Source organism: Myripristis murdjan, chromosome 1, assembly GCF_902150065.1.
Source record: "Myripristis murdjan chromosome 1, fMyrMur1.1, whole genome shotgun sequence".
Lineage (NCBI taxonomy): Eukaryota > Metazoa > Chordata > Actinopteri > Holocentriformes > Holocentridae > Myripristis > Myripristis murdjan.
Window position 1 is genome coordinate 41,298,704 of NC_043980.1, and position 23,685 is coordinate 41,322,388.

The window sequence follows — 23,685 nt, forward strand, 5'->3', positions numbered from 1 at the left end:
AATAAAAATAATATTTAGTAGTTTGTAGTAAATTTGTAGTTCTAAAACATATTTAGGGTGTTTTTTACTCACTTTTTGTCTCTCCCACTATGTTATTCCTCTCCTACAGCGTCCATTACAATCACGTGCAAATAGCAAATCATGCAAATTAGGCGATGACATCATTTGGCGACTTCTAGCGACTTTTAGGACAACCAATAGCTACTTTCCTTACTGAGGAGTTGGCAACACTGCGTCAGCGGGGCTGCCATATTGGTAGGGGCAACATAGTGGGAGTGCCCAGGAGTGAGACAGCAGACTGCAGCAAAAAATGCCACACATCAGGAGGTCATGACAGTGTGGATACCTGACAGAAAATGACACTGAATCCACATTTTTGCCAAGATTTGGGCTTTTAAAGGCTGTGGTCTTAAACTTTTGATCAGCTGATGAGCAGCCTATTTCAGTTTAATGGTTGTTTGCAATAAATTGCTTACTCAAAAAATTTTTTGTCTCACTCGCATTTCTTCTTTTTGCATTTTGAAGCTCTACTTAGAACCTTCTTAAGATCCAACAGTGCAAAATGTAAATTCTTGCAATTTCTCAACTGGTCTTAAAATTTTCATCAGGAGTGTACCAGCATGGTATCCTGCCCTGGATTCTGAAACCATTGTTGGTCTAAGAATTCCCAGTGTCCAAGGTTGAGGGATTGGAAAGGAAGATCAGCTGTCACCTCCACAGGTGGGTCGAGCTGCCACAAAGCCTGAGCAGCATTGCCCTCTATGGTAAGAAAAACAAGCTGAACCTCTTATTCAACAGCCTCAGCAAGGAGTTCATGGTTACCCGGGCAAGCGAGGTGCTGCAGTACAGGGAGTCCAGTGACCTGAAGGTCTCTCAGGTATCGAGGTGAGGACTGGAACAAAGTGGGGGGCCTGGGAGGAAGCGCTGGTGGGATCTGTGGCAGTTGGCCGAGCAGGGCTGGGCAGCATTCAACCCACTGGCAACAAGCCATTGTAACAAAGCCAAAGTCAAGGATAAGAAAGAACTGGTCCAGCAGGAAATGAGAGATTGGAGGTTGCAAGATTGGAGCAGGCACTTGAACGTAACATCTCATATTCAGAGTTGTGGAAGGTGGAACCCATCCGCATCAAGTTCCTCATCCAGTTGGTGTACGACATTCTGCCAAGGAAAAGGGATGCTGGAGCAAATTCTGAGCGGCTGTCCCAAAGCACTTGGTGAGGGTTGATTTCATTGGTGACATGACCAAGTGCTGAAGGCAATAGTGGAGTCCATCTGCAGCACCATCAACCAAGCCAAGTGCCACAGATCAACACAGTGGAAGATCTGACCACAGATACATCAAAGCAGGTGGTCATGCTGGAGCTGTCAGTAAATTAGTGTACTACGGCCACAGTAGGCAGAAAAAAACATGGAGCTGGGGTGGGGGGTAAAATTCTGAAAAAAAATACTGTTATTCTTATAAAGGAAGCACATGGCTTGACTTTGCAAGGCTGGTTCAACCAAACACTGCAGACGTGCTTGCCGTGTATCAGGTCTGAGGTTGATGACCTCATCAAATTCTACTTTACAATGGGGTTTAGTAACAAGGAAATCCTGGTGATTTAGCCCAGCATCATAATATTGTTTTCTTCTCAACAGGCCCAAGTAATGACAATGTCTCCTCAAAGTCTGGATGCTGATGAAAATTTTGTGATTCTTTTCTTTTCTTATGGCAAATTTGTGACCTTATAATCTCTTTATAATCTCTTTAATTTTGAACATTCTGAGTGATAAACAAGGCACCACCAGGGCTCCCAACATGTGAAAAGCAAATGATAATACATACACCAGAATGTAAGATATGTCAGATAGGTGTCTTGTTGATCCTGATCCTACCGCCCAAGGGCATTTCGAGAATGGCACCTGAGTATGCCATCTCCCTCTGTTATAACACAGTCACTGTCAATGTGGGCCAGCACCTGGAGGCGTTCTATGCAGAAAGAGTTTGCCCACTAAATGTCCACCAGATACTATCAGATGTTGAACGGTGTAAGGATAGCTCAGAGCCAGGGTGGCAAAATAACTTTTTGGTCCACCTACCACACTGTCTCTGTCCCTTTTGACCAAAACACTGCATTTTCTTTACTGGCTATATTTAGCAAGTAAAGACAGTGTGCGGGTAATACATTCTATGAATCCTCCGTCTTGAAAGTCATGGATGATAATCCCAAACTAACAAAAGACATCAGGGCCAACTGCTTGCTATGGCCTCTTTTCGTGATCCGTGGTTTAAACTTAGAAACATCAGTGATGACAGCCTTGCAGTTATCAAAGGCAGATTAACTTCTGACATAACAGCTTCAATTGGGGTATGGCTATAGATTTTACAATAAAATTTAAGTGGATTAAAAAGTCTCACTGTATGACATTTGCTGTACTATACTGTCTAACTGACAAAAGGCTGATTATTCATGCTTTTTTACCTCACTCTTGACAGATGAGCCCTTCTGATCACCCTGTGACCACAGTCACTGCTGGAATGCCTGATCAACAAATGAGGGGGACTTTGAGGATCTTTTTCCAAGACATCTAACAAAATTGCACCAGGAACATGTTTCCAGCAGGCACAAGATACAGTGAGCCAAAAGCTACAGTCATATCTCAAAGCAAGAAACCTTAATAGTGAGGAGGATCCTTTGGACTGGTGGAGGGAGCGCCAGCAACTCTACCTATGACTCTCAAAGCTGGCAAACCAGCCACAGGTTCCCACTAATGCACAGCTACCCTCCCTTCACATTCACTCCAGTACAACAACATCCATCTCTTCTTTCTGTGTCACTTAAATCAGGCATTCATCAAAAGATACCACATGGCACTCTGTTATTCTCATATCTTTTATCAGAGACTCTTTGAAGTATGGACACAAACCAAAGCATAGAAGGTAAGCTGATTTCAATGCACTACATTAAAACCTTTTGGCAGTCTCACTGTCTGGGAACATCTGACAAATGGTGACTGACATATAAGAGCTGGAGCTGAATGAGTAGCATGACATGATCATCTTGATTATCCTGCAAATCCCTGCTTCAAGCATGGATTAGCTTGACAAAAACTGACCCTGCTTTTAGCATTTAGCTGGACAGCTAATTTAGCCTAACATAGTCCTGATGTCCTAACATGCAGCTGCTGTCACCAGCAGACCCATAATGTAAAAGTGAGTGAGGAAAATACTGCACATAGGTGAACAGATACATGCCATCCACATTATTACAGTACATGGATGATGTTAGTGGGATAGGACCAGTATACTTGTGTTTCAAAATGAATGTTTCACCCATTTTTTCTAACTTAAATTCTGTACATACTCTTCCATGGCAAACTGAAGGACCTTCCTGTTGCTTCTTTGTGAAATTAGGTATATTTATCTGCAGAAATGATCTATACCAGTTCTGAGTTTGACACTGCCTTTCCCTGTCTCCATGGCTGAGCACATAAACTTTGGCCAACCAAGCAACACTAAATAGGTGGACTTAGGGTTGGTCAATTCTGTTCAAAGAAGAACTGTCATATGAGAAAATGACTGACAGCTATTTCTGACATGTTACTGGTCAAATTTATATTTGATTGACAAATCAAATATTACACTGACAGTTGCTTAAGCATCCAGTCTCCAGTGAAACAAATTTGAATATTTTACACTGAGAGGAACGTCATCGTGCCAGCGGCCTAACAAACAATACCAGCTGAAATTTGTCTAAGTCACCCAGCTTGCCTATGTTTGTGTGTGTGTGTGTGTGTGTGTGAGAGAGAGTTCATGTGTATTACCTGTGTTGTAATGCTTGGTGCAGTATCTAAGGTCTGATTCATCCTTGAGGATGAACTGCGGAAGTGTCAGCCCATCGGCCACTTGGACTGGTCCATTCTCCTGCCACTCAAAGATCAGGTCATTCATGGTGTAACCAACTGCACAAAGAAAACAGTGAGACAAACAGTACAATCAATCATTAATCAATGCAACATTACTGAAACCCAAGAACAAAGAAGCAGAAATGATTTGGCAGTGATTACTTGAAGACTTTTCATGATTCCCCCAAGGAATCGTAAAACATTTTTTAATATGTTTTTGCACCCCTGATCCTGAAAGAAGCACAATTTCATTCTGTCGTATGCATATTTTATATGGAGATGGTTGGAATGACAAAATACGCTTGATTCCAAATCTCAAATAGAGTCTTATCCCACATATTGTAAATACAAGCTTTTTTTAAAAAAAACAAAAACAAAAAAAAAAAACAATGCACAGGAAGAATTCAAATTAAAATTGCCAGTTCACTGCTATACAAGCAAGACAGCTGACAGCTGTAGGCTGCCATGTTCTTAACCATTTAATTTAGTGGGTTTTGATTTTGAAAACCAGATAAATGGAGATCAAGTGGTTGGTGTGTAAAACTGAAAACAAGAAAGGAGGAGAATCCCTGGGGAAATAAAGTGAAGGAAGAAACACCAAAATGTCATCAGTATCAAGGAGAATATGTTTCAATCAGACTTACTTGCACAACCTCTAGACCTCCCCTGGAGCTTTTTGATTAAAACCACATGTCTTTTGCATGGAGAAATTAGTTACTGAAGACAGCCCACCTGCAAAGACATCTCTGCACACAACATCCATGTAACGTTGCCAATCCCTTCCTCCACAGACCTAATGACTGCTCTATCAAACTACCACCTGGAACTTCTCCCCCCAAGGGTCACCTGATCTGGGCTATAAATAAAAACATTAGTGATTTACTTGCAACCAGTTCTTCTCCCACAAGACTGGATTCTTCTTTGTGTAGACGATAAATAAGGTTATCCATCCGTGCACAGATTACCATCCACCCCACATCACAGAACCATTTTATTTCACATATGGAACCCTCTGTTCAAGATTCAAGATTCAATACTTTATTGCCATGTCGACATAGTCGATTGGAATTTGTTTCAGTGGGTCTCACAATACACAAAAACACTCACTCAACATTCCAAGACAAAACAAGTACATAAAATAAGATAGACACCAGACCAATAAAAGTCAGAGAAAAAAAAAAAAAGATTAAAAAAACATAACAAAACAGTACTAAGGCACCTGGTGAGGGAGAGCAGAATCATCAGGATAAAGTGCATAATGCATGTTAAAGTGCACAATAAGATGAATAATAGTCATACATAAAGTCATACATAAAAACTATTGGCTGTTAAGAAGTCGGACAGCTTGGGGGTACGTGCTGTTTTTAAATTTTGTTCTTGCTTTGATGCTTCTCAGTCTTTTTTGAGAGGGGAGAAAGTTCAGTAGGCAGTAAGCTGGGTGGGAGGGGTCCTTTAAAATCTTTAGGCCTCTTTTCTGCAGCCTGGCCTTGTAGATTTCTGAGAGCAATGGAACCTCACATCCAGTGATTTTTGATGCGGTGCGCACCACCTTGTTCAGCTGCTTCTCCTCCTCTGCAGTCACATTTCCAAACCAAACAGCTACAGCATAGGTGAGGATGCTCTTCAAAGCTGCTCGGTTAAACTGCAGCAATCCTTTGCTAGACACCCCACTCTTTTTCAACTGTTTTAAAAAGAATAGTTTCTGGTGAGCTTTCTTTAAAATCATGCAGGTATTGTCTTTCCATTTCAAGGTGGAGGTGATGGTCACTCCCAGAACCTTATAGCTGTATACACGCTGCACTTCTGTGTTGTTGATAATCAAGGGTGGGTGGTCCTCATGTTTAGTGCGAAAGTCCACGACTTCTTCCTTGGTTTTACCAACATTGAGTTCCAGATTGTTTGCACTGCACTTCTCTACCAGAGATGAGATTTGATTTCTGAACACTGATTCATCATTTCTGGTAATTAAGCCCACTACTGTAGTGTCATCTGTGAATTTGAACAATTTAACTGATTGATGATGTGAGATGCAGTCATCGGTGCACAGTGAGATCAGAAGAGGGGAAAAAAACATAACCCTGGGGGACCCCAGTGCTGACAGTCACGGGTTTTGATGTATTGTTGTTGCACTTAACCACCTGCTCTCTCCCTGTTAAGAAATCCAATACCCACCGGCACAATGACTGATCAACACTCATATGAAGGAGCTTATCATACAGTCTAGATGGCAGAATCGCATTAAAAGCTGAACTGTAATTGATAAAAAGTACTAGTTAGTTGTGTTACCAGGACTAGTTAGTTACCAGGACCCTCTAGATGTTTCAGAATAGAATGTAAACACAGAGAAACAGCATCATCATCCCCACACTTTATTGTATCTACATACACTCACCTCCAAAAGTATTGGAACAGTGAGGCCAATTCCTTTATTTTTGCTATAAACTGAAAACATTTGGGTTTGACATCAAAAGATGAATATGAGACAAGAGATCAACATTTCAGCTTTTATTTCCAGGTATTTTTTCTGGCATTTATTTCTGGATCTGATACACAACTTAGAAGATAGCATCTTTTGTTTGAACCCACCCATTTTTCATGTGAGCAAAAGTATTGGAACATGTGACTGACAGGTGTGTTTTGATGCCCAGGGGTGTCCCATTACATTGATTATTCAAACAATTAATAGCACTGAATGTCTACGTCAGTTTCAGATTTGGGTTTTGCCTGTGTAGACTGCATTTATAGTTAGAGGTGTAACCAACATGAAAACCAGAGAGCTATCTATGGATAGGACATTTGGAATGTCCTGAAAAAGAAAGAAACCACTGGTGTACTGACTAACAGATGTCGAACAGGTAGACCAAGGAGAACAGCAGCAGCTGACGACAGAAACACTGAGAGCTGTAAGGAAAGACCCAAAACAACTGTTAGTGAAATCAGCAACAACCTCCAGATGGCAGGAGTGAAGGTATCACAATCTGCTGTTCGCAGAAGACTTCATGAACAAAAGTACAGAGGGTACACCAGAAGATGCAAGCCACTCATTAGCAAGAAGAATAGGAAGGCCAGGCTGCAATTTGCTAAAAAGTACAGAGATGAGCCTCAAAAATTCTGGGACAAAGTTTTATGGACTGATGAGGCAAAGATTAACCTTTATCAAAGTGATGGAAAGGCTAACGTTTGGAGAAAGAAAGGATCTGCTCATGATCCCAAACATGTAAGCTCATCTGTGAAACACAGTGGAGGTCTACAGAAACATTTTGTCTGCCAATTTAAAGAAAGATGCAACCAGACTGATTGGGAGATCCTTCATCATTCAGCAAGATAATGACCCAAAACACACTGCCAAAACAACAAAGGAGTTCATCAAAGACAAGACGTAGAAAGTTTTAGACTGGCCAAGTCAATCTCCAGATTTAAACCCAGTGGAGCATGCATTTTACCTGCTAAAGAGGAGACTGAAGGGAGTAACCCCCCAAAACAAACAACAACTGAAAGAGGCTGTGGTGAAAGCCTGGAAAAGCATCACAAAAGAAGAATGCATGTGTATCAGATCCAGATGTAAATACCTAGAAATGAAAGCTGAAATGTTGGTCTCTTGTCTTATATTCATCTTTTGATGCCAAACGAATGTGTTCAGTCTATAGCAAAAATAAAGGAATTGGCCTCACTGTTCCAGTACTTTTGGAGGGGAGTGTATCTACCTATCTACATATTATTTCTTTTTTGTTTACATGCTTGTGAAAGGTAATGCACAAAATTAACTTGGTTTCCTTCCAAAACGTGGACAGAAAGGTGATGATTAAATTAGCAAAATATGACCTGAAAAACAAAAAACAAAATTACACACACACACACACACACACACACAAATCCAACAACAGAATATTACAAATAAATAATCATTAAGTTAGTAAAACATTCCTTAAAATTAGTAAGAAATAAAATAAAATAAAAAATAACCAGCCAAAAAAAAAAAAAAAAAAAAAAACTTAAACAACAGTCCCCCAAAAGTCCCCCCAAAAATTCAAACTAAAAAGAAGTAAAGTAAGAACTTACAAATGCTGGAGGTAATTTCATTTTCTGGTCTTTTTTTTAAACTGTCTTTTGAGTAATTTTGTGGCAATCGGTGGTCTTCCCAATTTTCTTCTTGTAATTTAATGTTAAATACAGAATAATTCTGAATAAAATAAATGACACAAACCTATTGATTTATTATACTATATATCAAACTATTATGAACATTAATTTAATTTATAGGCCTCCTTTAATAAAAATGCATTGTCATATTTTTCAGTATTTAAATTATTAAACTGCTTAGACTTAAATAGTTTCCCTGGATGTGACAGAGAATATATATATAATATAGAAATATATATATAATATAGATATACACTATATTACCAAAAGTATTCGCTCACCCATTCAAATGATCAGAATCAGGTGTCCTAATCACTTGGCCTGGCCACAGGTGTATAAAATCAAGCACTCAGGCATGCAGACTGTGAAACAAGACATTTGTGAAAGAATGGGCCGCTCTCAGGAGCTCAGTGAATTCCAGCGTGGAACTGTCATAGGATGCCACCTGTGCAACAAATCCAGTCGTGAAATTTCCTCGCTCCTAAATATTCCACAGTCAACTGTCAGCTCTATTATAACAAAATGGAAGCGTTTGGGAACAACAGCAACTCAGCCACGAAGTGGTAGGCCACGTAAAGTGACGGAGAGGGGTCAGCGGATGCTGAAGCGCATAGTGCAAAGAGGTCGCCGACTTTCTGCAGAGTCAATTGCTACAGAGCTACAAACTTCATGTGACCTTCAGATTAGCCCAAGTACAGTACGCAGAGAGCTTCATGGAATGGGTTTCCATGGCCGAGCAGCTGCAGCCAAGCCACACATCACCAAGTGCAATGCAAAGCGTCGGATGCAATGGTGTAAAGCACGCTGCCACTGGCCTCTAGAGCAGTGGAGACGCGTTCTCTGGAGTGGTGAATCACGCTTTTCCATCTGGCAATCTGATGGACGAGTCTGGGTTTGGAGGTTGCCAGGAGAACGGTACATTTCAGACTGCATTGTGCCGACTGTGAAATTTGGTGGAGGAGGAATTATGGTGTGGGGTTGTTTTTCAGGAGCTGGGCTTGGCCCCTTAGTTCCAGTGAAAGGAACTTTGAATGCTTCAGGATACCAAAACATTTTGGACAATTCCATGCTCCCAACCTTGTGGGAACAGTTTGGAGCGGGCCCCTTCCTCTTCCAACATGACTGTGCACCAGTGCACAAAGCAAGGTCCATAAAGACATGGATGACAGAGTCTGGTGTGGATGAACTTGACTGGCCTGCACAGAGTCCTGACCTGAACCCGATAGAACACCTTTGGGATGAATTAGAGCGGAGACTGAGAGCCAGGCCTTCTCGACCAACATCAGTGTGTGACCTCACCAATGCGCTTTTGGAAGAATGGTCAAAAATTCCTAGAAACACTCTCCTCAACCTTGTGGACAGTCTTCCCAGAAGAGTTGAAGCTGTAATAGCTGCAAAAGGTGGACCGACATCATATTGAACTCTATGGGTTAGGAATGGGATGGCACTTCAGTTCATAGTTTGAGTAAAGGCAGGTGAGCGAATACTTTTGGTAATATAGTGTATTTTATATATATATATTACATGCAGCAAGGTGTTTGTGTGCTATTTGTGTTAGTAAATATAGATAAGCTATGCTGCCATGTTGATATATGCTGAGTTAAGTCAGGCCCTAGTCCTGGCAGTAAATGGGGACATTGTTGAGGAAAGGACAAAGTGTACCTCAGGAAACATATGTAAGACAGTTGATTTCACTAACGTCTCTTCAATTTAGAGAGTTTAATTCATCGCATGCTTTCCTCTGGGTGATCCGGTTTCTTGCTTGTGCATGAGTAAGAGGGCTAAGTTTGGAGCTGTAGCATGCCAGTCAGGACTTTGTATGGGTAAAATTATTTATCAGATATTTTGGAAAATGGATTGATGAACTTGATGGCTTCTTGCAGGAAGTTAGATGGGTGTTGTAAGTAAAGCAATACATTGTTTGCATAAAGGCTAATTTTGTGGTGTGTGGAGGAGGTTTGGACTCCTTTGATTGAGATATGTTGATGTATTCTAGTAGCTAGTGGTTCAATGAATGGAGCGAAAATTGAAGCTGAGAGTCAGAATCTTTACCACGTTAGTACTAAGTGTAGCCATTGGTGAATTATATAGCGTTTTAATCCAATGAATAAATGATTCCCCAAAGCCAAATTTGCGATGTGTTTCAAATAGAAATTTCTTGTTAACTGTCAAATGCATTTTCTGCATCTAATGGTGCAGTTACAGTTTGTTACACTTTGTTTCTCCCAGCCATTTGAGATACCATTTTTTCCAGAGATGGCCCATCACCAGTCCACTAACCACCCCCTGGCCGTTGGCACAATGTTGCTGATCACCTTATCTTATCCATGAGGCTCCCCTTGTCCTGATGGGATATTATACCTTCCGCCTCACCTACCCCAAATGTGCTGCTACTTTGTCATCCAACATCCAGACTGAGGTACTGACAGTTAGTATTCATGAACATGACCTTACAAATTCTTACAAGAAGCAAAGACTGAATGGAGAGAATTCGCTGAAGCCTCAATTTTATAAACCATGTGATCATGAAACCAGTGTTAATTTGTGAATTTTGGCATCTAAGCTTGACTCAGTTTGTCTTTTGCCAAAAATACACATTAGAAATGCAAAATATGGGCCTATTTGTAATTTTTATTTATTTTGTAACATTTTAAAGTTTTATTGACAAAATTGATACTTGTGTGAACTTGTATTCTGTGTCTAATATTTGTTAGTTCTGTGAATATGCATTCATCTTTAAACTGCTTTGTGGGCTATTTTTTCAAAAATGACCTTGTACAGGGAATGGTGTTGAAATTTTCTGACCTACTAAAATTGGTACCTGTTAAAAGTAAACATTGTGAACCAGGACCCATACCCTGAATACCTATATCTTTCCCTGGATCCTTGAATAAAATTCATGAATAAAACCTTTTTTTCTGAGAACATTGTCATATTTCTTTATTTTAAATGCCTATGGTCAAAAATATATAATATATATTTAGTTCCCAAAAAACAACACAATTTTCTAAATCTCATTTATGTCACTTAATACTAAAAAGTATCCATGTATTATTAGGCTTCTTTTGCAATATCTTCGGTGTCTTATTTCATAATTGTATGCGGTATAATTACAGATAGTCTAACTTAGTTTAAGAAATAAGTAAGTAAGTAAAATTCACTTACTGCACTGGCAGCCAAATTTGCTTTTTTTAAGCATAAACTTCTCATATCTCGAATATTTCCCTTAAATTTGACATGACATTTTTGCAAAGTATCATGTAAAGGCATAAGTTATTTGCAGAGAGCACAGCACTGCTGTGCTCTCTCTTTCTCTCTCCCCCTGGGGCCAGGCTATGCTCTGAATAAGACAATGGATGAATTAGTCATAACCCTATCAACATTACTTAACAAGACTATGTGTTTCTTAAAATAGACACAGCCACATGTCTCCTGAAATCTTTTTTTCCCATATGGGAGAAGAGAGAGGGAAGTTGAGGAGAGAGAGTGTACAAAAGAGACACTGGAGTAAAGTATGTATTTAAAAGGAGAAGAGTAGAATGAGTTAGCAAGCTGAATGAGATAGAGTGTAAAAGATAGATTGGTTAGAATGGAAAAAAGTAGTGTATATTTGTAGATAAAACAGGAAAAATGAGGTTGATGACATGCAAAATAGCATTTTGGGCTGTACACCAGAGGAAGGCTAATGCCAGTGTGGAGTAAGGTTTCCTACCAAGTCGCACAATCAGATTGGCTAATTTGGGATTCTAGATCTAACACTAATTGGTTGATTTCTGACGTTTCAAAATGTCAGCTGACTCTACGGAGTTCTGTCTGAACGACAAGAAATTTGATATGATCATACCTCAGTGAGGTGTTGATCAGGATCATGTAGCAGGTGCTTTGCCATAACAGATGCAGACTCTACAGCTGCGGAGGCAGAAATACCTGCTGAAAAGCAACAGAGACGGGAGTAGAGACAGCACAAAACTGCGTGAGATAGAAGATCCCCAGTTAGTAACTTGCATTAATGGAATATGGATATGTGAGGAAGGAGAGACAAGCGAGTGGAGAGAGAGAGCTTAGTGCATCATGGAAGGCCCCCAGCAGTCTAGGCCTATAGCAGATCATAACAAAAGTGGCCAGAGTGCAAATTGCATCTGTCAGGGTGGAAGCGACTGTCTCGTCAGCTGATGGATGTTAGTTAGTTAGTTAGTTAGATACTTTATTCATCCCGAAGGAAATTCACAGTTTCCAGCAGTATCCACAGAGTACAAGATTAAGTAAATCAAAAATAAAGAATAAGTAAATCAAAAATAAAGAATAAAGATGACCCTCGAGATCTAAAGATCTAAGTACCAATGTGGATGGATGTTGGCAGTGGTTTTTAAAACTGATTTGGACTGGAAACGAAATTATTAGCTAAGGCAGGCTGCCATCGCTCAATGATCTGGATGGAAGTCCACGCACAAAGCTGGAGAGGCAAAGTCCCTACAGAGAGCAGTCGCTTCTTTTGCTAACGTTAGCACTAACTTAGCTAACATTAGCTAGTCTAGCTACTTCTGTCTCTCATAGGTTCAGGGCTCTAATGTTGTAAACTCAGTTTAGGCTAACGTTACTATGTTTCAGCTACTATGGATTATGGCTACACCAACGCTGATGGACTTTGGTGTTGAAATCAAGGTAAGATGGCATTTGATATGAATGTATTTGGTTGTTGCTGCTGACTGTGTGCTCATTGTGCTGGGTTGCTCGTAGGGCTGGTGGCAAGCGAACGTATCTTTTATAGATTTCCGAGGAAAATATGCTGATATGTGGTGAACCTGCTGTATCAGCAGGATAAACGTGTGTCAGTTGTTACATGGTCTGTCACCTCTACATTGCACCAGATAGCACCATTTCACTATACAGTTGAAAAAAATCTCTAATGTGGGCTAGGGGGACACGCCCCCCGTGTTGCCCCCCCCAAGTCAATAAGTCAAACTGCGCCTATGGTCTTTAGTTAGCTAGAACACCTGGATCTATGGTCGATTTTTTAAGAAGAGATTTAATCACAGTTAGTTTAAAAGAGCATTGTACAATAAATAAAGACAGATTGATCATATTAAGTAGAGACGTGCCAACAGAGGATAAAATTTGGGATGAGGTCTAGAAGACAGGTAGATGGTTTAGATGAAGAAATTGTTGTAATTAGTTCAGGTAGGTTGATTGGAGAAAAGCAATTGAAATATATATCAGGTTTTACATCTTTAACTTTAGTTCCAGTTTAGTTCCAATCTTCTCGGTGTCGGTAAGAGGTGGAAGACAGTTGGCAGACTCAGATGGTAAAGATTTTATTATTAAAGACGTTTATGAAGTCATTACTACTGAGAGCTATAGGAATACATGGACGAATAGAGCTGTGACTCTTAGTCAGTCTGGCCAAAGTGCAGGGTGCGAAATAAGGGGGGGCTAAGGGGAGCTCAGCTCCCCTGGTGGTGACATGAGCTCCCCTGGCTGGAAACATTGTGAAATTTTGGGGGAGCAGTGCCTGCTCAGTGCCGGCCAGCACCGCATGGTGTGTGTGGCCACCCGGTCACATCTGCTGGATCTGGTTGATTATTATTATCAGTTGATTATTGATTGTGCAATACCACAATTCGCAGTTAATCGCATTGCGCGCATTAAACAATTTTGCAGAAGCAGGAGGACGATTTACGTCAGGAGGACGGCAGGAGGACGATTTACATCATCATATCCACATTCGCGCAATGCGTGCGTGACCGTGCATGTGCTCGTGCATGAGCGCCCGTACCATACTGGAGCACACCCCCTCCAACCGTGCCAGAGTAATTTTAAGTTGATTTAATTAAACAGTCAAACGTTACTTTGGTGGTCCGTGGATTAATTTTTATCATGTGGACTGAAGTTTGCGTAGCCCATATAAATGCTCGGGAATCAAATGAAATTAACCTGATCCATCGGGGCGTTTTATGTAAACATCCTACATTAAGATATTAATGGTATCACCCGTGACCAATGAATTTTCTCTTTATAATAATCCTATGTCAGTTCTGTTGTAGGATATTAATGCAACGAGCAGCAGTTCTACAGCGTTAGTAAGAGGTGTAGGCTATTAATTCAGGCATAGGACTGTGTGCAGTACTATTGTTAAGGTGTGCATATGAAGTGGTTCTTGGGAGTTATATCATGGAGCTAACCTCTTTTGTTTTAACTTCTTTTTTAGAGGGGCAACAGAATCAAGTGTCATTCACAGTGAACCTGCAGCACCATCTACAATGTGATCAATTTGGGAGGGACTGATGTTAGCGTAGGAGTCCTCTGCTGTATCAAGATAAGGAATAGATTTAAATGCTGACGAAATCACCTCTTTAAATTTGACGACAGCACTGTCAGATAGGCATCTAGTGAAGACATTTTTGTCTAGGGGAGAATGGTCCTGATGTAGAAATTCAAAGGTTATTAAAAAATCGTCCGATAAAAGTGGATTATCAAAGACTACAAGGTGATCAATTTCAATGCCATATGTCAAAATGCGGTTGAGGGTGTCGTTAAAGCAGAGAATGGGTTCCTGTACACTCTGAGCTCCAACTGAGTCTAATAATGTCATAAACACAGTGCTAAAGCTCTCATTATCTTTGTTTACATGAACATTAAAATCAGCTGATCTATAATTACTTTATCTATACTACGGACGAGGCTGGATAAAAACTCAGAGTACGATCCAGTAGGGGCAGTACACAATAACAAATAGAATGGGCAGTAATGTGGGTGTGAGAGACAAAGAACAAGGCTTTCGAATGAGTTATGTTTAAGTTTGGGCCAGGGGTTAATTAATAGGCTTGAGTTAGAGAAGATTGCTGCAACTCCACCTCCTCAGTGAGTGCCTTGAGGAATGTGTGTATTAATATGACTTGGGGGAGTAGATTAATTTAGGCTAACATATTCTTCCTGAGACTGACAGGTTGCATTAAGACAAAATAAATCAATTTGAAATTGATGAAATTAATTCTGAAATTGATGAAATTAATTCTGAAATTAATTCTGAAATTAATTCATTCACTAATACAGCTGTAGATGACAAAGATCTAATATTTAAGGGTTCACATTTAAGGCTCCTATTTTATGTTACTGCTGCAGTGGTCGTATTAATTTTAATTAGGCTTTTGTGTGTAACACCTCTTTTTTTTTTTTTTACTTCTGGTTGAACTGATAAAAATGGTCGGGGGGCAGACACAGTCTCTATGGGGTGATGGGTGCGTGAATGCTCCAGCAGAAGCGCAGAGGAGCGTATAGGACTGCAACTCTGCCTCCTGGTCTCAACTGTGGTTTGTCATGGATTTGGGTGACTGATAAACTCTTCCAGATTTCTAGAAATGAGAGCTCCTCCTTCCAATATGGGATGGATGCTGTCTCTCCCAGTAAGACCAGGTCTTGCCCAGAAAAATTCAGAAGGAAACAACACACTGATACAGACTGCAAAGTAGAATTTGATGAGGTCATCGACTAAAGGTGTGATACACAGCAGGATCTGCAGTGTGTGGTTGATCCAGCCTTGCAGAGTGAAGCTATGTGGTTTTAAGTAAAAGGGTATAAAAAAGATAAGTATCATATATTTACCACTTTAATCTCAGAAGATATCTGATCTTTTTTCTCATAAATTTACAACTGCAGTCTAGAAAATTTAGTTTTTTTCTCTAAATACTACCCCTCCACCCCCAGCTGCATATTTTTTTTTCTCCCTATAGTGACCCTAGTACTCTGTCATAGCTGTTGAATGGCTATTGTGTACAGCTGTTGAATACTCACTGTGCACATAAACATTTGAAAAATACAACCACTGCAAATCCCAGAGAAAAACAGTTAAAATGTGAACATTCAGTCAACATCTACAAATAGTCTGTGGAAAAACCTCACTTTTCCACCTGTTTTTAACGTCTTTTCAATGGTAATCATAGACATTTTTTAAACATGTGGTCATCTGCAAAATGCTGTTACTATATAGCCTGCAGAGGATAGCTGCTGGACAGAGACAGGACTGTACTTTAATACATTATTAACGTTATTAATAATATAACGTTATTTTAATTCATAGGCCTTCTGCAATAACAAAAAAGCACTATCATATACTTTGGCTTAAGTGTTAAATGATGAGTTACTATAGGAATACTACAGGTGACAGCACTGTGGCCCCCAACGCTCCACCACCACCTTTGTCTCTTTTTGGGACAGGAAAAATGCCTGGAAAAACAAATATGAAAACCTAACTGTGTGTGTGTGTGTGTGTGTGTGTGTGTGTGTGTGTGTGTGTGTGTGTGTGTGTGTGCGCGCGCGTGTGTGTGCGCGCGTGTGCATGCGTGCGTGCGTGCGTGCGTGCACATGTGCAGGGGTGTGTATGCATGCAGGCATATTCATGTGCATGCAGTCCGAATGTCTACCCAGAGATTTTGAGGAACATCTGGTTCTACAGATGAAGATTAATAGTTAATTAAAAATGTGCAAACGCATTTAAACTACTTGTCATTAATAAACATTTTATAATGTTAGTGGAAGATAGCAGCATAAAGAGCTACAATTTCATTTCAAAATCAAAAATAACTTATGAGAGCTACATGACAGTTCATAATGTCACACATTCAGAAACCTAGTCTTATTAACTGGATGAACATCCCTTTAACAGATGGTACATTTACAGATCACATCAAAGAACATGAACATAATAACACTTCTATTTCATGAGAACATTGACTGCAATCAATTCAAATTACCTTGAGGAAGGACAATGAACAACTCAAACATCCATTTGACCTTTCTAATTGCATTGTAACCTAATATAATCTACTAATCTAATCTATTCTATTCTGATCTAATCTATACAATCCTATCTAATCTAGACAAGTCCAGCAAATTCACTTTCAAATCCTGTCCAGAGATTAGTTCAGATTTGGCTCACAGAGTAATGTACTAATTGGCAAACAATGAAACCATCAATCTGTAGACAAAACAAAAATATTCTTGAGGGACCCCCTGGTGGCTCACAGTGTAGAGCATGTACCCTGTAATACTAAGGCTAAGATGCAGTAGCCTGAGTTTGAATCTGGCCCAGACCCTTTTCTGCATGTCGTCCCCTCTTTGCCTTGTTGGATTATGTTCTGATGGTGAGAGTGCATTGGTGCAGTTTAACTGTCTATATAATCATGGTTTGAAATCTGCTGTCCACTTCAGCCACTGTTCACAGAACTGAGGTCAAAACAGCTGCTTTTTAAATGTAGCTGCAGTCCAGCCAGGTTTTCAGAAATATTTGTTGTATTTTCTGAAAATATAGAGAATATCATGACATCCTTTTTTAATTCTTAACATATTAGTTGTTGACAGGCAGGGGATGGCCCGCTTGGAGGTTACAAGCTAAGGGGCAGAATAGAAATGTTAGATCGAAATTATAAAAATGTTAGACTGTTTCTCAGCATTGGTAACCTGTGCCACATTGTTCCACACAAACATATGCCTTGTCCCACATATGGTTTGCTGTGTGCAGAAACACCTGTTTTTAGCAAGAGCTTTGTTCCTACAGCCACATGATCTTTAAATAAATAAACTACAAGTTACAAGAAATCCAGTCTGTTGTGTATAGTGATAATCCATGGCTTTGCCTCTGTTGTATAACCCCTTTAATTAAGTTCAATTAAATTAAATTAAATTTTATTTGTAGTGTCAAATTGTAACAAAATGTATCTCAAGACACAGAAACCTAATAGATATTGGCCAATCCCATGAACCAAAATCTCCCCAAAGAGCAAGCTCAGGGTGAGTGTCTTAATTGTTCGTGTTAAGTATGCACCTACGCTGGAAAAACAAACGTCTACTTTGAGGACAAAAACTATATACAGTATATGACCCAATTGCAGGAAGGGAACCAAACAGAGTGGAATCGGATGGATTATGAATGCAGCATCTACACTGAAACAATAACTGTCGGAAATCCAGTTAAAAAAAAAAAAAATAGTCTAAAGTCTCTGGAACTCTACTGGACAGATGGAACACCATTGTTCCTAAAGATACACAGAGAGGGATATTATTGCAGGGCTGCAGTGCAAAAAACCCTCATTACAAAGACAAATACATATTTGAGAGTTCAGTGGTGCAAGAACCATAGGCACTGGTCTTCAGAGATGTGGAAAAAAGTGATGTCGTCAGATGAGTCATACTTTGTCATATTCTGGACAAACTGGCAATTGCATGTGTGGCATACACCAAGAGAACATTACATGCCTCAACTCTGCGCCCCTACAGTGAATGGGTCCACTGGCGCTGTTATGCTATGATAGGCATTTTCCACTTGTCCCCTAAAGCCAGGGCTAGACTGCATGATTTTTTTTCAATTGTGAGTAAAAATAAAAAAGATTGAGCAGCTAACTTTTAATGACTGAATCCACGACCACATTAGTCTCTTTTATGAACACACGTAACAACTGCTGTCTTTGACTAAACCACATCTAAAGACAATTTTCTGGACTCGTGACAGTGAATTTTCCCACTGTATTTTGACACCAAAACAAGCATTACTGCAAGCATACTATTGTCATACTGCTTGATTTTTAGTTGTACAGGTTGCTGCGGTTGTTTTTTCTGCATGGATCTGCACAGAAAAAAATAGTAAACAATGGAAACATGTGGCATAGGCCAAGGATGGTAAGGGGATTCTTGTGTATTCCCATTGTGAGTCTAACAGGTACACACAAAACAATCATGGAAAGACTAGGCCAGATAAAATCAAATATGTTTGATTCATTCGTTACCTACCCAACTGAAATTGGACTGAGAAAGATTTGAGTCTTTCACTCACTCACATATGATGATCACAGCTTCAACTCTGCAGCACCACTACCTGCAACTGCCCTGTATTACCCAGGACCCGATCTAAAACTGTTGCCAAATTGGCCCTAAAAATCATGTAGTCAGGCCTTACCTTTAGAGGGAAGGCTCACTGCAAATCAGGAAAGTTATTCTGAGGGATGAAACATTTCTATCCTCGTGGGAGTGGTCTCCTCTAAGATCACATTGCCCATTCACAGAGCATGACGGCTCACTGAAAAGTTTGATGAGGATAATACAAGGAAAATACAAGGATACAAGGTACAAGGAAGTTTATTATACTATTATATTTCATTATACCACAGGTTGTATAATGAAATTAAAATGTGGTTCCCTCTTGATTGGTTAATTGATTGTATAAAAAAAATAAAATTATTAAAAAATGGAGGAGTGCAGATGGTGCATTCAGTAGTCTCACAGCCTGAGGGAAGAAGCTGCTCTGTAGTCTGGTGGTACGGCAGCAGATACTTCGGTATCTTTTGTTTCCTTAAGAAATACAGCCGTTTCTGAGCTTTTTTTTTTTTTTTTTTTTAGCCAGGGCAGAGATATGTGAAGTCCATGACAGGTTTTCTGTTCTGTTGATTCCCAGGAACTTAAAACTGCTCACTTGCTCCACCTCAGCTCCATTAATGTAGACAGGGTTGTGTGTCTTTGCCTCCTTTTTTCTAAAATCAACTATCAGCTCTTTGGTTTTGCTGACGTTGAGCAGTAGGTTGTTTTCTGTGCACCATTCTGCAAGGTGGCTGATTTCCTCCCGATATGAAAACTCATCATTGTTGGAAATCCGGCCGATGATGGTGGTGTCATCCGCAAACTTCACAATAGAGTTCTCTCCATGTCGGGGGTTGCAGTCGTGGGTGTACAGCGTGAACAGGAGGGGGCTGAGCACACAGCCCTGGGGAGCTCCGGTGTTGAGCACTAGAGTGGAGGAGGAGAGACTGCCAATCCGAACTGACTGGGGTCTGTTTGTGAGGAAGTCCAGTATCCAGTTGCAGAGTGGAACTGATGCCCAGAGTGTTCAGTTTTCCAATCAGCTTCATGGGGGAGATTGTGTTGAGAGCTGAGCTGAAGTCAACAAACAGCATTCTGATGTAGGTGCTGCTTTTCTCCAGGTGAGTGAAGACTGAGTGGAGAGCAGTGGATATGGCATCATCTGTGGATCTGTTGGTTCTGAATGCAAACTGCTGAGGGTCCAGACTGGCAGGGATGTTGTTCTTTATGTGCTGGAGAACCAGTTTCTCAAAGCACTTCATCAGGATGGGGGTGAGTGCCACAGGGCGGTAGTCATTTAGATCAGACACTGCAAACTTTTTAGGCACAGGGATGATGGTGGCTGTCTTGAAGCAGGTGGGAACACTCTCCTGTGACAGTGATATGTTGAAGATGTCAGTAATGACTTCTACTAGCTGGTTGGCACATGTTTTTAGTACACGGCCAGGGATGTTATCAGGCCCAGCAGCTTTACTCATATTCACTTTCAGCAGGACTTTCCTCACATCCACTGTGGATACTGACAGTGGCCGGTCCTCTGGAGGCAGAGTAGACTTTACAACAACTCCCTGTTGAGGATCAAAGTGAGCATAAAATATGTTTAGCTCGTCTGGTAACGTGGCCTCACACATGATGGGAGCGCTCCTGGTTTTGTAGCCTGTCACACTTTTGACCGCCTGCCACAAGTCTTTGCTGTTGTTGGTGTTGAGGTCTCTCTCCAGTCTCTGCTGATGCCTTCACTTTGCCTCCTTGATGCCAGCTTTTAGTTTTGCTCTGGCAGTGTGGTAAGCTTCTTTGTCACCTGACTTAAAGGAAGCTTTTTGGCTCTAGATAGAGCTCTCACCTCTCCATTCATCCAGGCTTTCTCATTAGGGAATGATCTAATTGACTGCCCGGTAACCGGAACCCGGGTTCCGGTTACCGGGCAGAAGCTCTGTGAGAGGCTCTGTCTCTAATCTACATCTTACTCAGCTTTTAGACAGAATTTTGTGTCATGCTTGGCTAAATCCTCTCGTGCTATGCCTATGTTTTAACTTGGTACAACGTTTTAGTAATCAAATATTTGGATTTTTTAATTATACGACTCGACTGCCACGACCGGCTTGGCTCAGCTTGTTTTCAGCTCTGTTAGCGCTGGTCTAACCCTCACCACAAACCGAGAGAAATCAATCGCCGCCAAACCTGCTTACCAGAGGCTGATCCAACTCAGCAGGCCCAGTCTATGGGCCCGTGCCGGTAAGTTTCGATCCGACCCAGGACCCTCTGTGTGCAGCTTAATCTGTCAAGTCTACTCTCCGCTCGCAAGTAAGTCTTGCCCTGTGTCACTGCCTACTGCTAACCATAGCCGACCACCAACAACAACAACAACAACAACACTAGCATCCCCCTTATCTCGACATCCTTACTGGCCACAGCTGTTTTCTCTCCCCAGCAACCACCACCTAACACAATAAGACATGCCTCCACTCACCTCACCTGGATGCGACAGCTGCCGTCGCCTGACCCAGAGGATCTCCGAGCTGGAAGAGAGAATGTCCACCTTATATCAGCTGAGGGAGGAAGAGCAGATCATCAATTCGATGGTTGTCGCCGTGGGTCTCGCTGCCAGCCCTGCAACCGCCAGAGAAATGGACTCAACTGTTCTACTCCCATGTGCGGATGCCGTTGCTGCCTCGACCACAGAGCACTGGTCGCGGCTGGGCGCTAAGCCCAAGGATCTGGTTAGCTCCACTCCCACTCCCTGTCAGGAGGAGCCGTGGTGTACTGCCCGTAGAGGTAAACATGGTGGGAGGCCTGCCTCTTGCTCACCTCCGTCTCAGCCCCTCCTGCTGAACAACAAATTTTCCATCCTGGACGAGCAGCACTTTCCCCCATTTATCGTTCGCCACACCACTCCTCCGTCACCGAAGCCCAAAAATCTCCCCAAAAAGTGCCGTCTCCCCACGTCGACATGTCAGTCCGGCTGGTCATCCACCATTCCGGCTCCCCCCCGATGTCCAGATGGAACTGGAAAACCTTGTCGGCCCAATACTCGCTATTCCAAGTCTCTGTTTACTCCTGCACCTCGGGCCCCATCCTCCTCTCCACGCCCTGCCCGTGCCGCTGCACACCTCCATGACCCCGCCCCAACCGCTGCCCCCTCGTTCTCAGCTGCATCACCTCAAACACCAACCCTCAGTCCAACAACGCTTGTCATCGGGGATTCCATAATAAGAAATGTCCGCAGAAAAGCTGCCAAGTGCTTTTGCTTTCCTGGTCTTAAAATTTTGATCAGGAGTACATGCGCTGCCGTTGCCATGGTGCCAGAAAATGAGTTAAGTCAAGATGCCATGGCCTATTTACTCACCACATCACACCCACTTATTGGAGGTTTTGGAGCAACATGTTAGTTAGCACTCTCCACCACCATCATCAAAACACTAGATAAGAGAGTATCTTTTTGAAGAATGGTATTGCATCTCTCCAGTATGGTTCCAGAGACTCCAGTAGAATCTACTGTATACCAAGGCACACTGAAGCTGTTCTGGTGGCTTATGGTGGCCCAGCACCTTAATAACTTTTTGGTGATTTTTCCTTTAACTTATAGTACATTCAGAAAGTATTCAGATCCCCTTCACTTTTTTCACTTTTGTTATGTTGCAGCCTGATGCCACAGTTGTTTAAACTTATTTTTTCTCTCTCTTTAATCTACGCTCAGTACCCCATAATGACAAAGTGAAAACAGAACTGTAGAATTTTTTGTAAATTTATGAAAAAGAAAAACACATCACATTGACTGAAGTATTCAAACCCAGTCCCCCAGTCCCTGCTGCTAAACAACACCCCCACAGCCTGATGCTGCCACCACCATGCTTCACTGTTGGGATGGTACTGGGCAGGTGATGAGCAGTGCGTGGTTTCCTCCAGAGATAATGATTGGAATTGAGGCCAAACAGTTCAATCTTGGTTTCATCAGACAGAGAATCTTCTTTCTCACAGTCTGAGAGTCCTTGAGGCTGTGATTATTATGATTATTATGAGACTGTGTGTGTGTGTGTGTGTGTGTGTGTGTGTGTGTGTGTGTGTGTATACTTACAGCTCTCAAGCTGCATAATACAGGTTTGGACATCCATGGGGAAATTCTTCAGATCCATGGGACACGACAGAGTCAATGTTAGTCTTAAATGGAGAGAGAAAGAGAGGTTGATAGAAAGAAACAGAGACTGTAATAGGATTTACAGCTAGTGACCTTACTAACTATTGTGTACATAGACAAAAGTATTCTAATTTGTGTACAGTTCCTGTTCAAGGAATATGCCAGAGATTTTGGATGTCTTTTACTACAATTTACACACATTTTATATTGCAACAAACCATTTAGCCAATCATGCCAGAGTACTTACAATTTAACAATATATCATCAAAATCCCCCAATTTTCAAATTTGAATGTGAACCAACTGTGTGAAGCAAATGTTTCCTCAGGGAATATTTTCCAGTAGATAGCCCATTTCACTTGAGTCATGAAAACAACAGTGCTGCTGCTGTTAGCGCCTGCTCACTGATGGGAAATCTGTTCTACACCGGAAGTAATAGGTCCAACTTAGGAATTAAATCCAAACTGTCTCATAAGCAGCACATCAACATCATTTTAAATGTGACCGACATACAGACAAGTGAGCAATTATTTAGCTTCAACTACTTCAGGTACTTTTTCAGTTCAAGTATTAATTCAGCTACAAGTACTGCATTTGTTACTTTGTTACTATTGTTACAGATAATGCTTAAGCAACTTTAAATGCACATACATTTTCTTCAGCCTTTTTAACTTTCTTTCTCAT

The 23,685-nt window shown here is 41.1% G+C and overlaps 1 protein-coding gene across 1 annotated transcript in view; it reads right to left on the bottom strand.

Annotated features, from left to right (window-relative positions):
- glra3 (glycine receptor, alpha 3) overlaps positions 1-23,685 on the bottom strand; it is a 75,122-nt gene that overhangs the window by 20,842 nt on the left and 30,595 nt on the right. Inside the window, exons 5-6 of the mRNA XM_030056708.1 lie at positions 22,943-23,025; positions 3,805-3,942 (exon numbers count right to left, since the gene is read on the bottom strand). Coding sequence (XP_029912568.1) covers positions 3,805-3,942; positions 22,943-23,025 — 221 coding nt within the window. The remainder of the gene's footprint in view (positions 1-3,804; positions 3,943-22,942; positions 23,026-23,685) is intronic.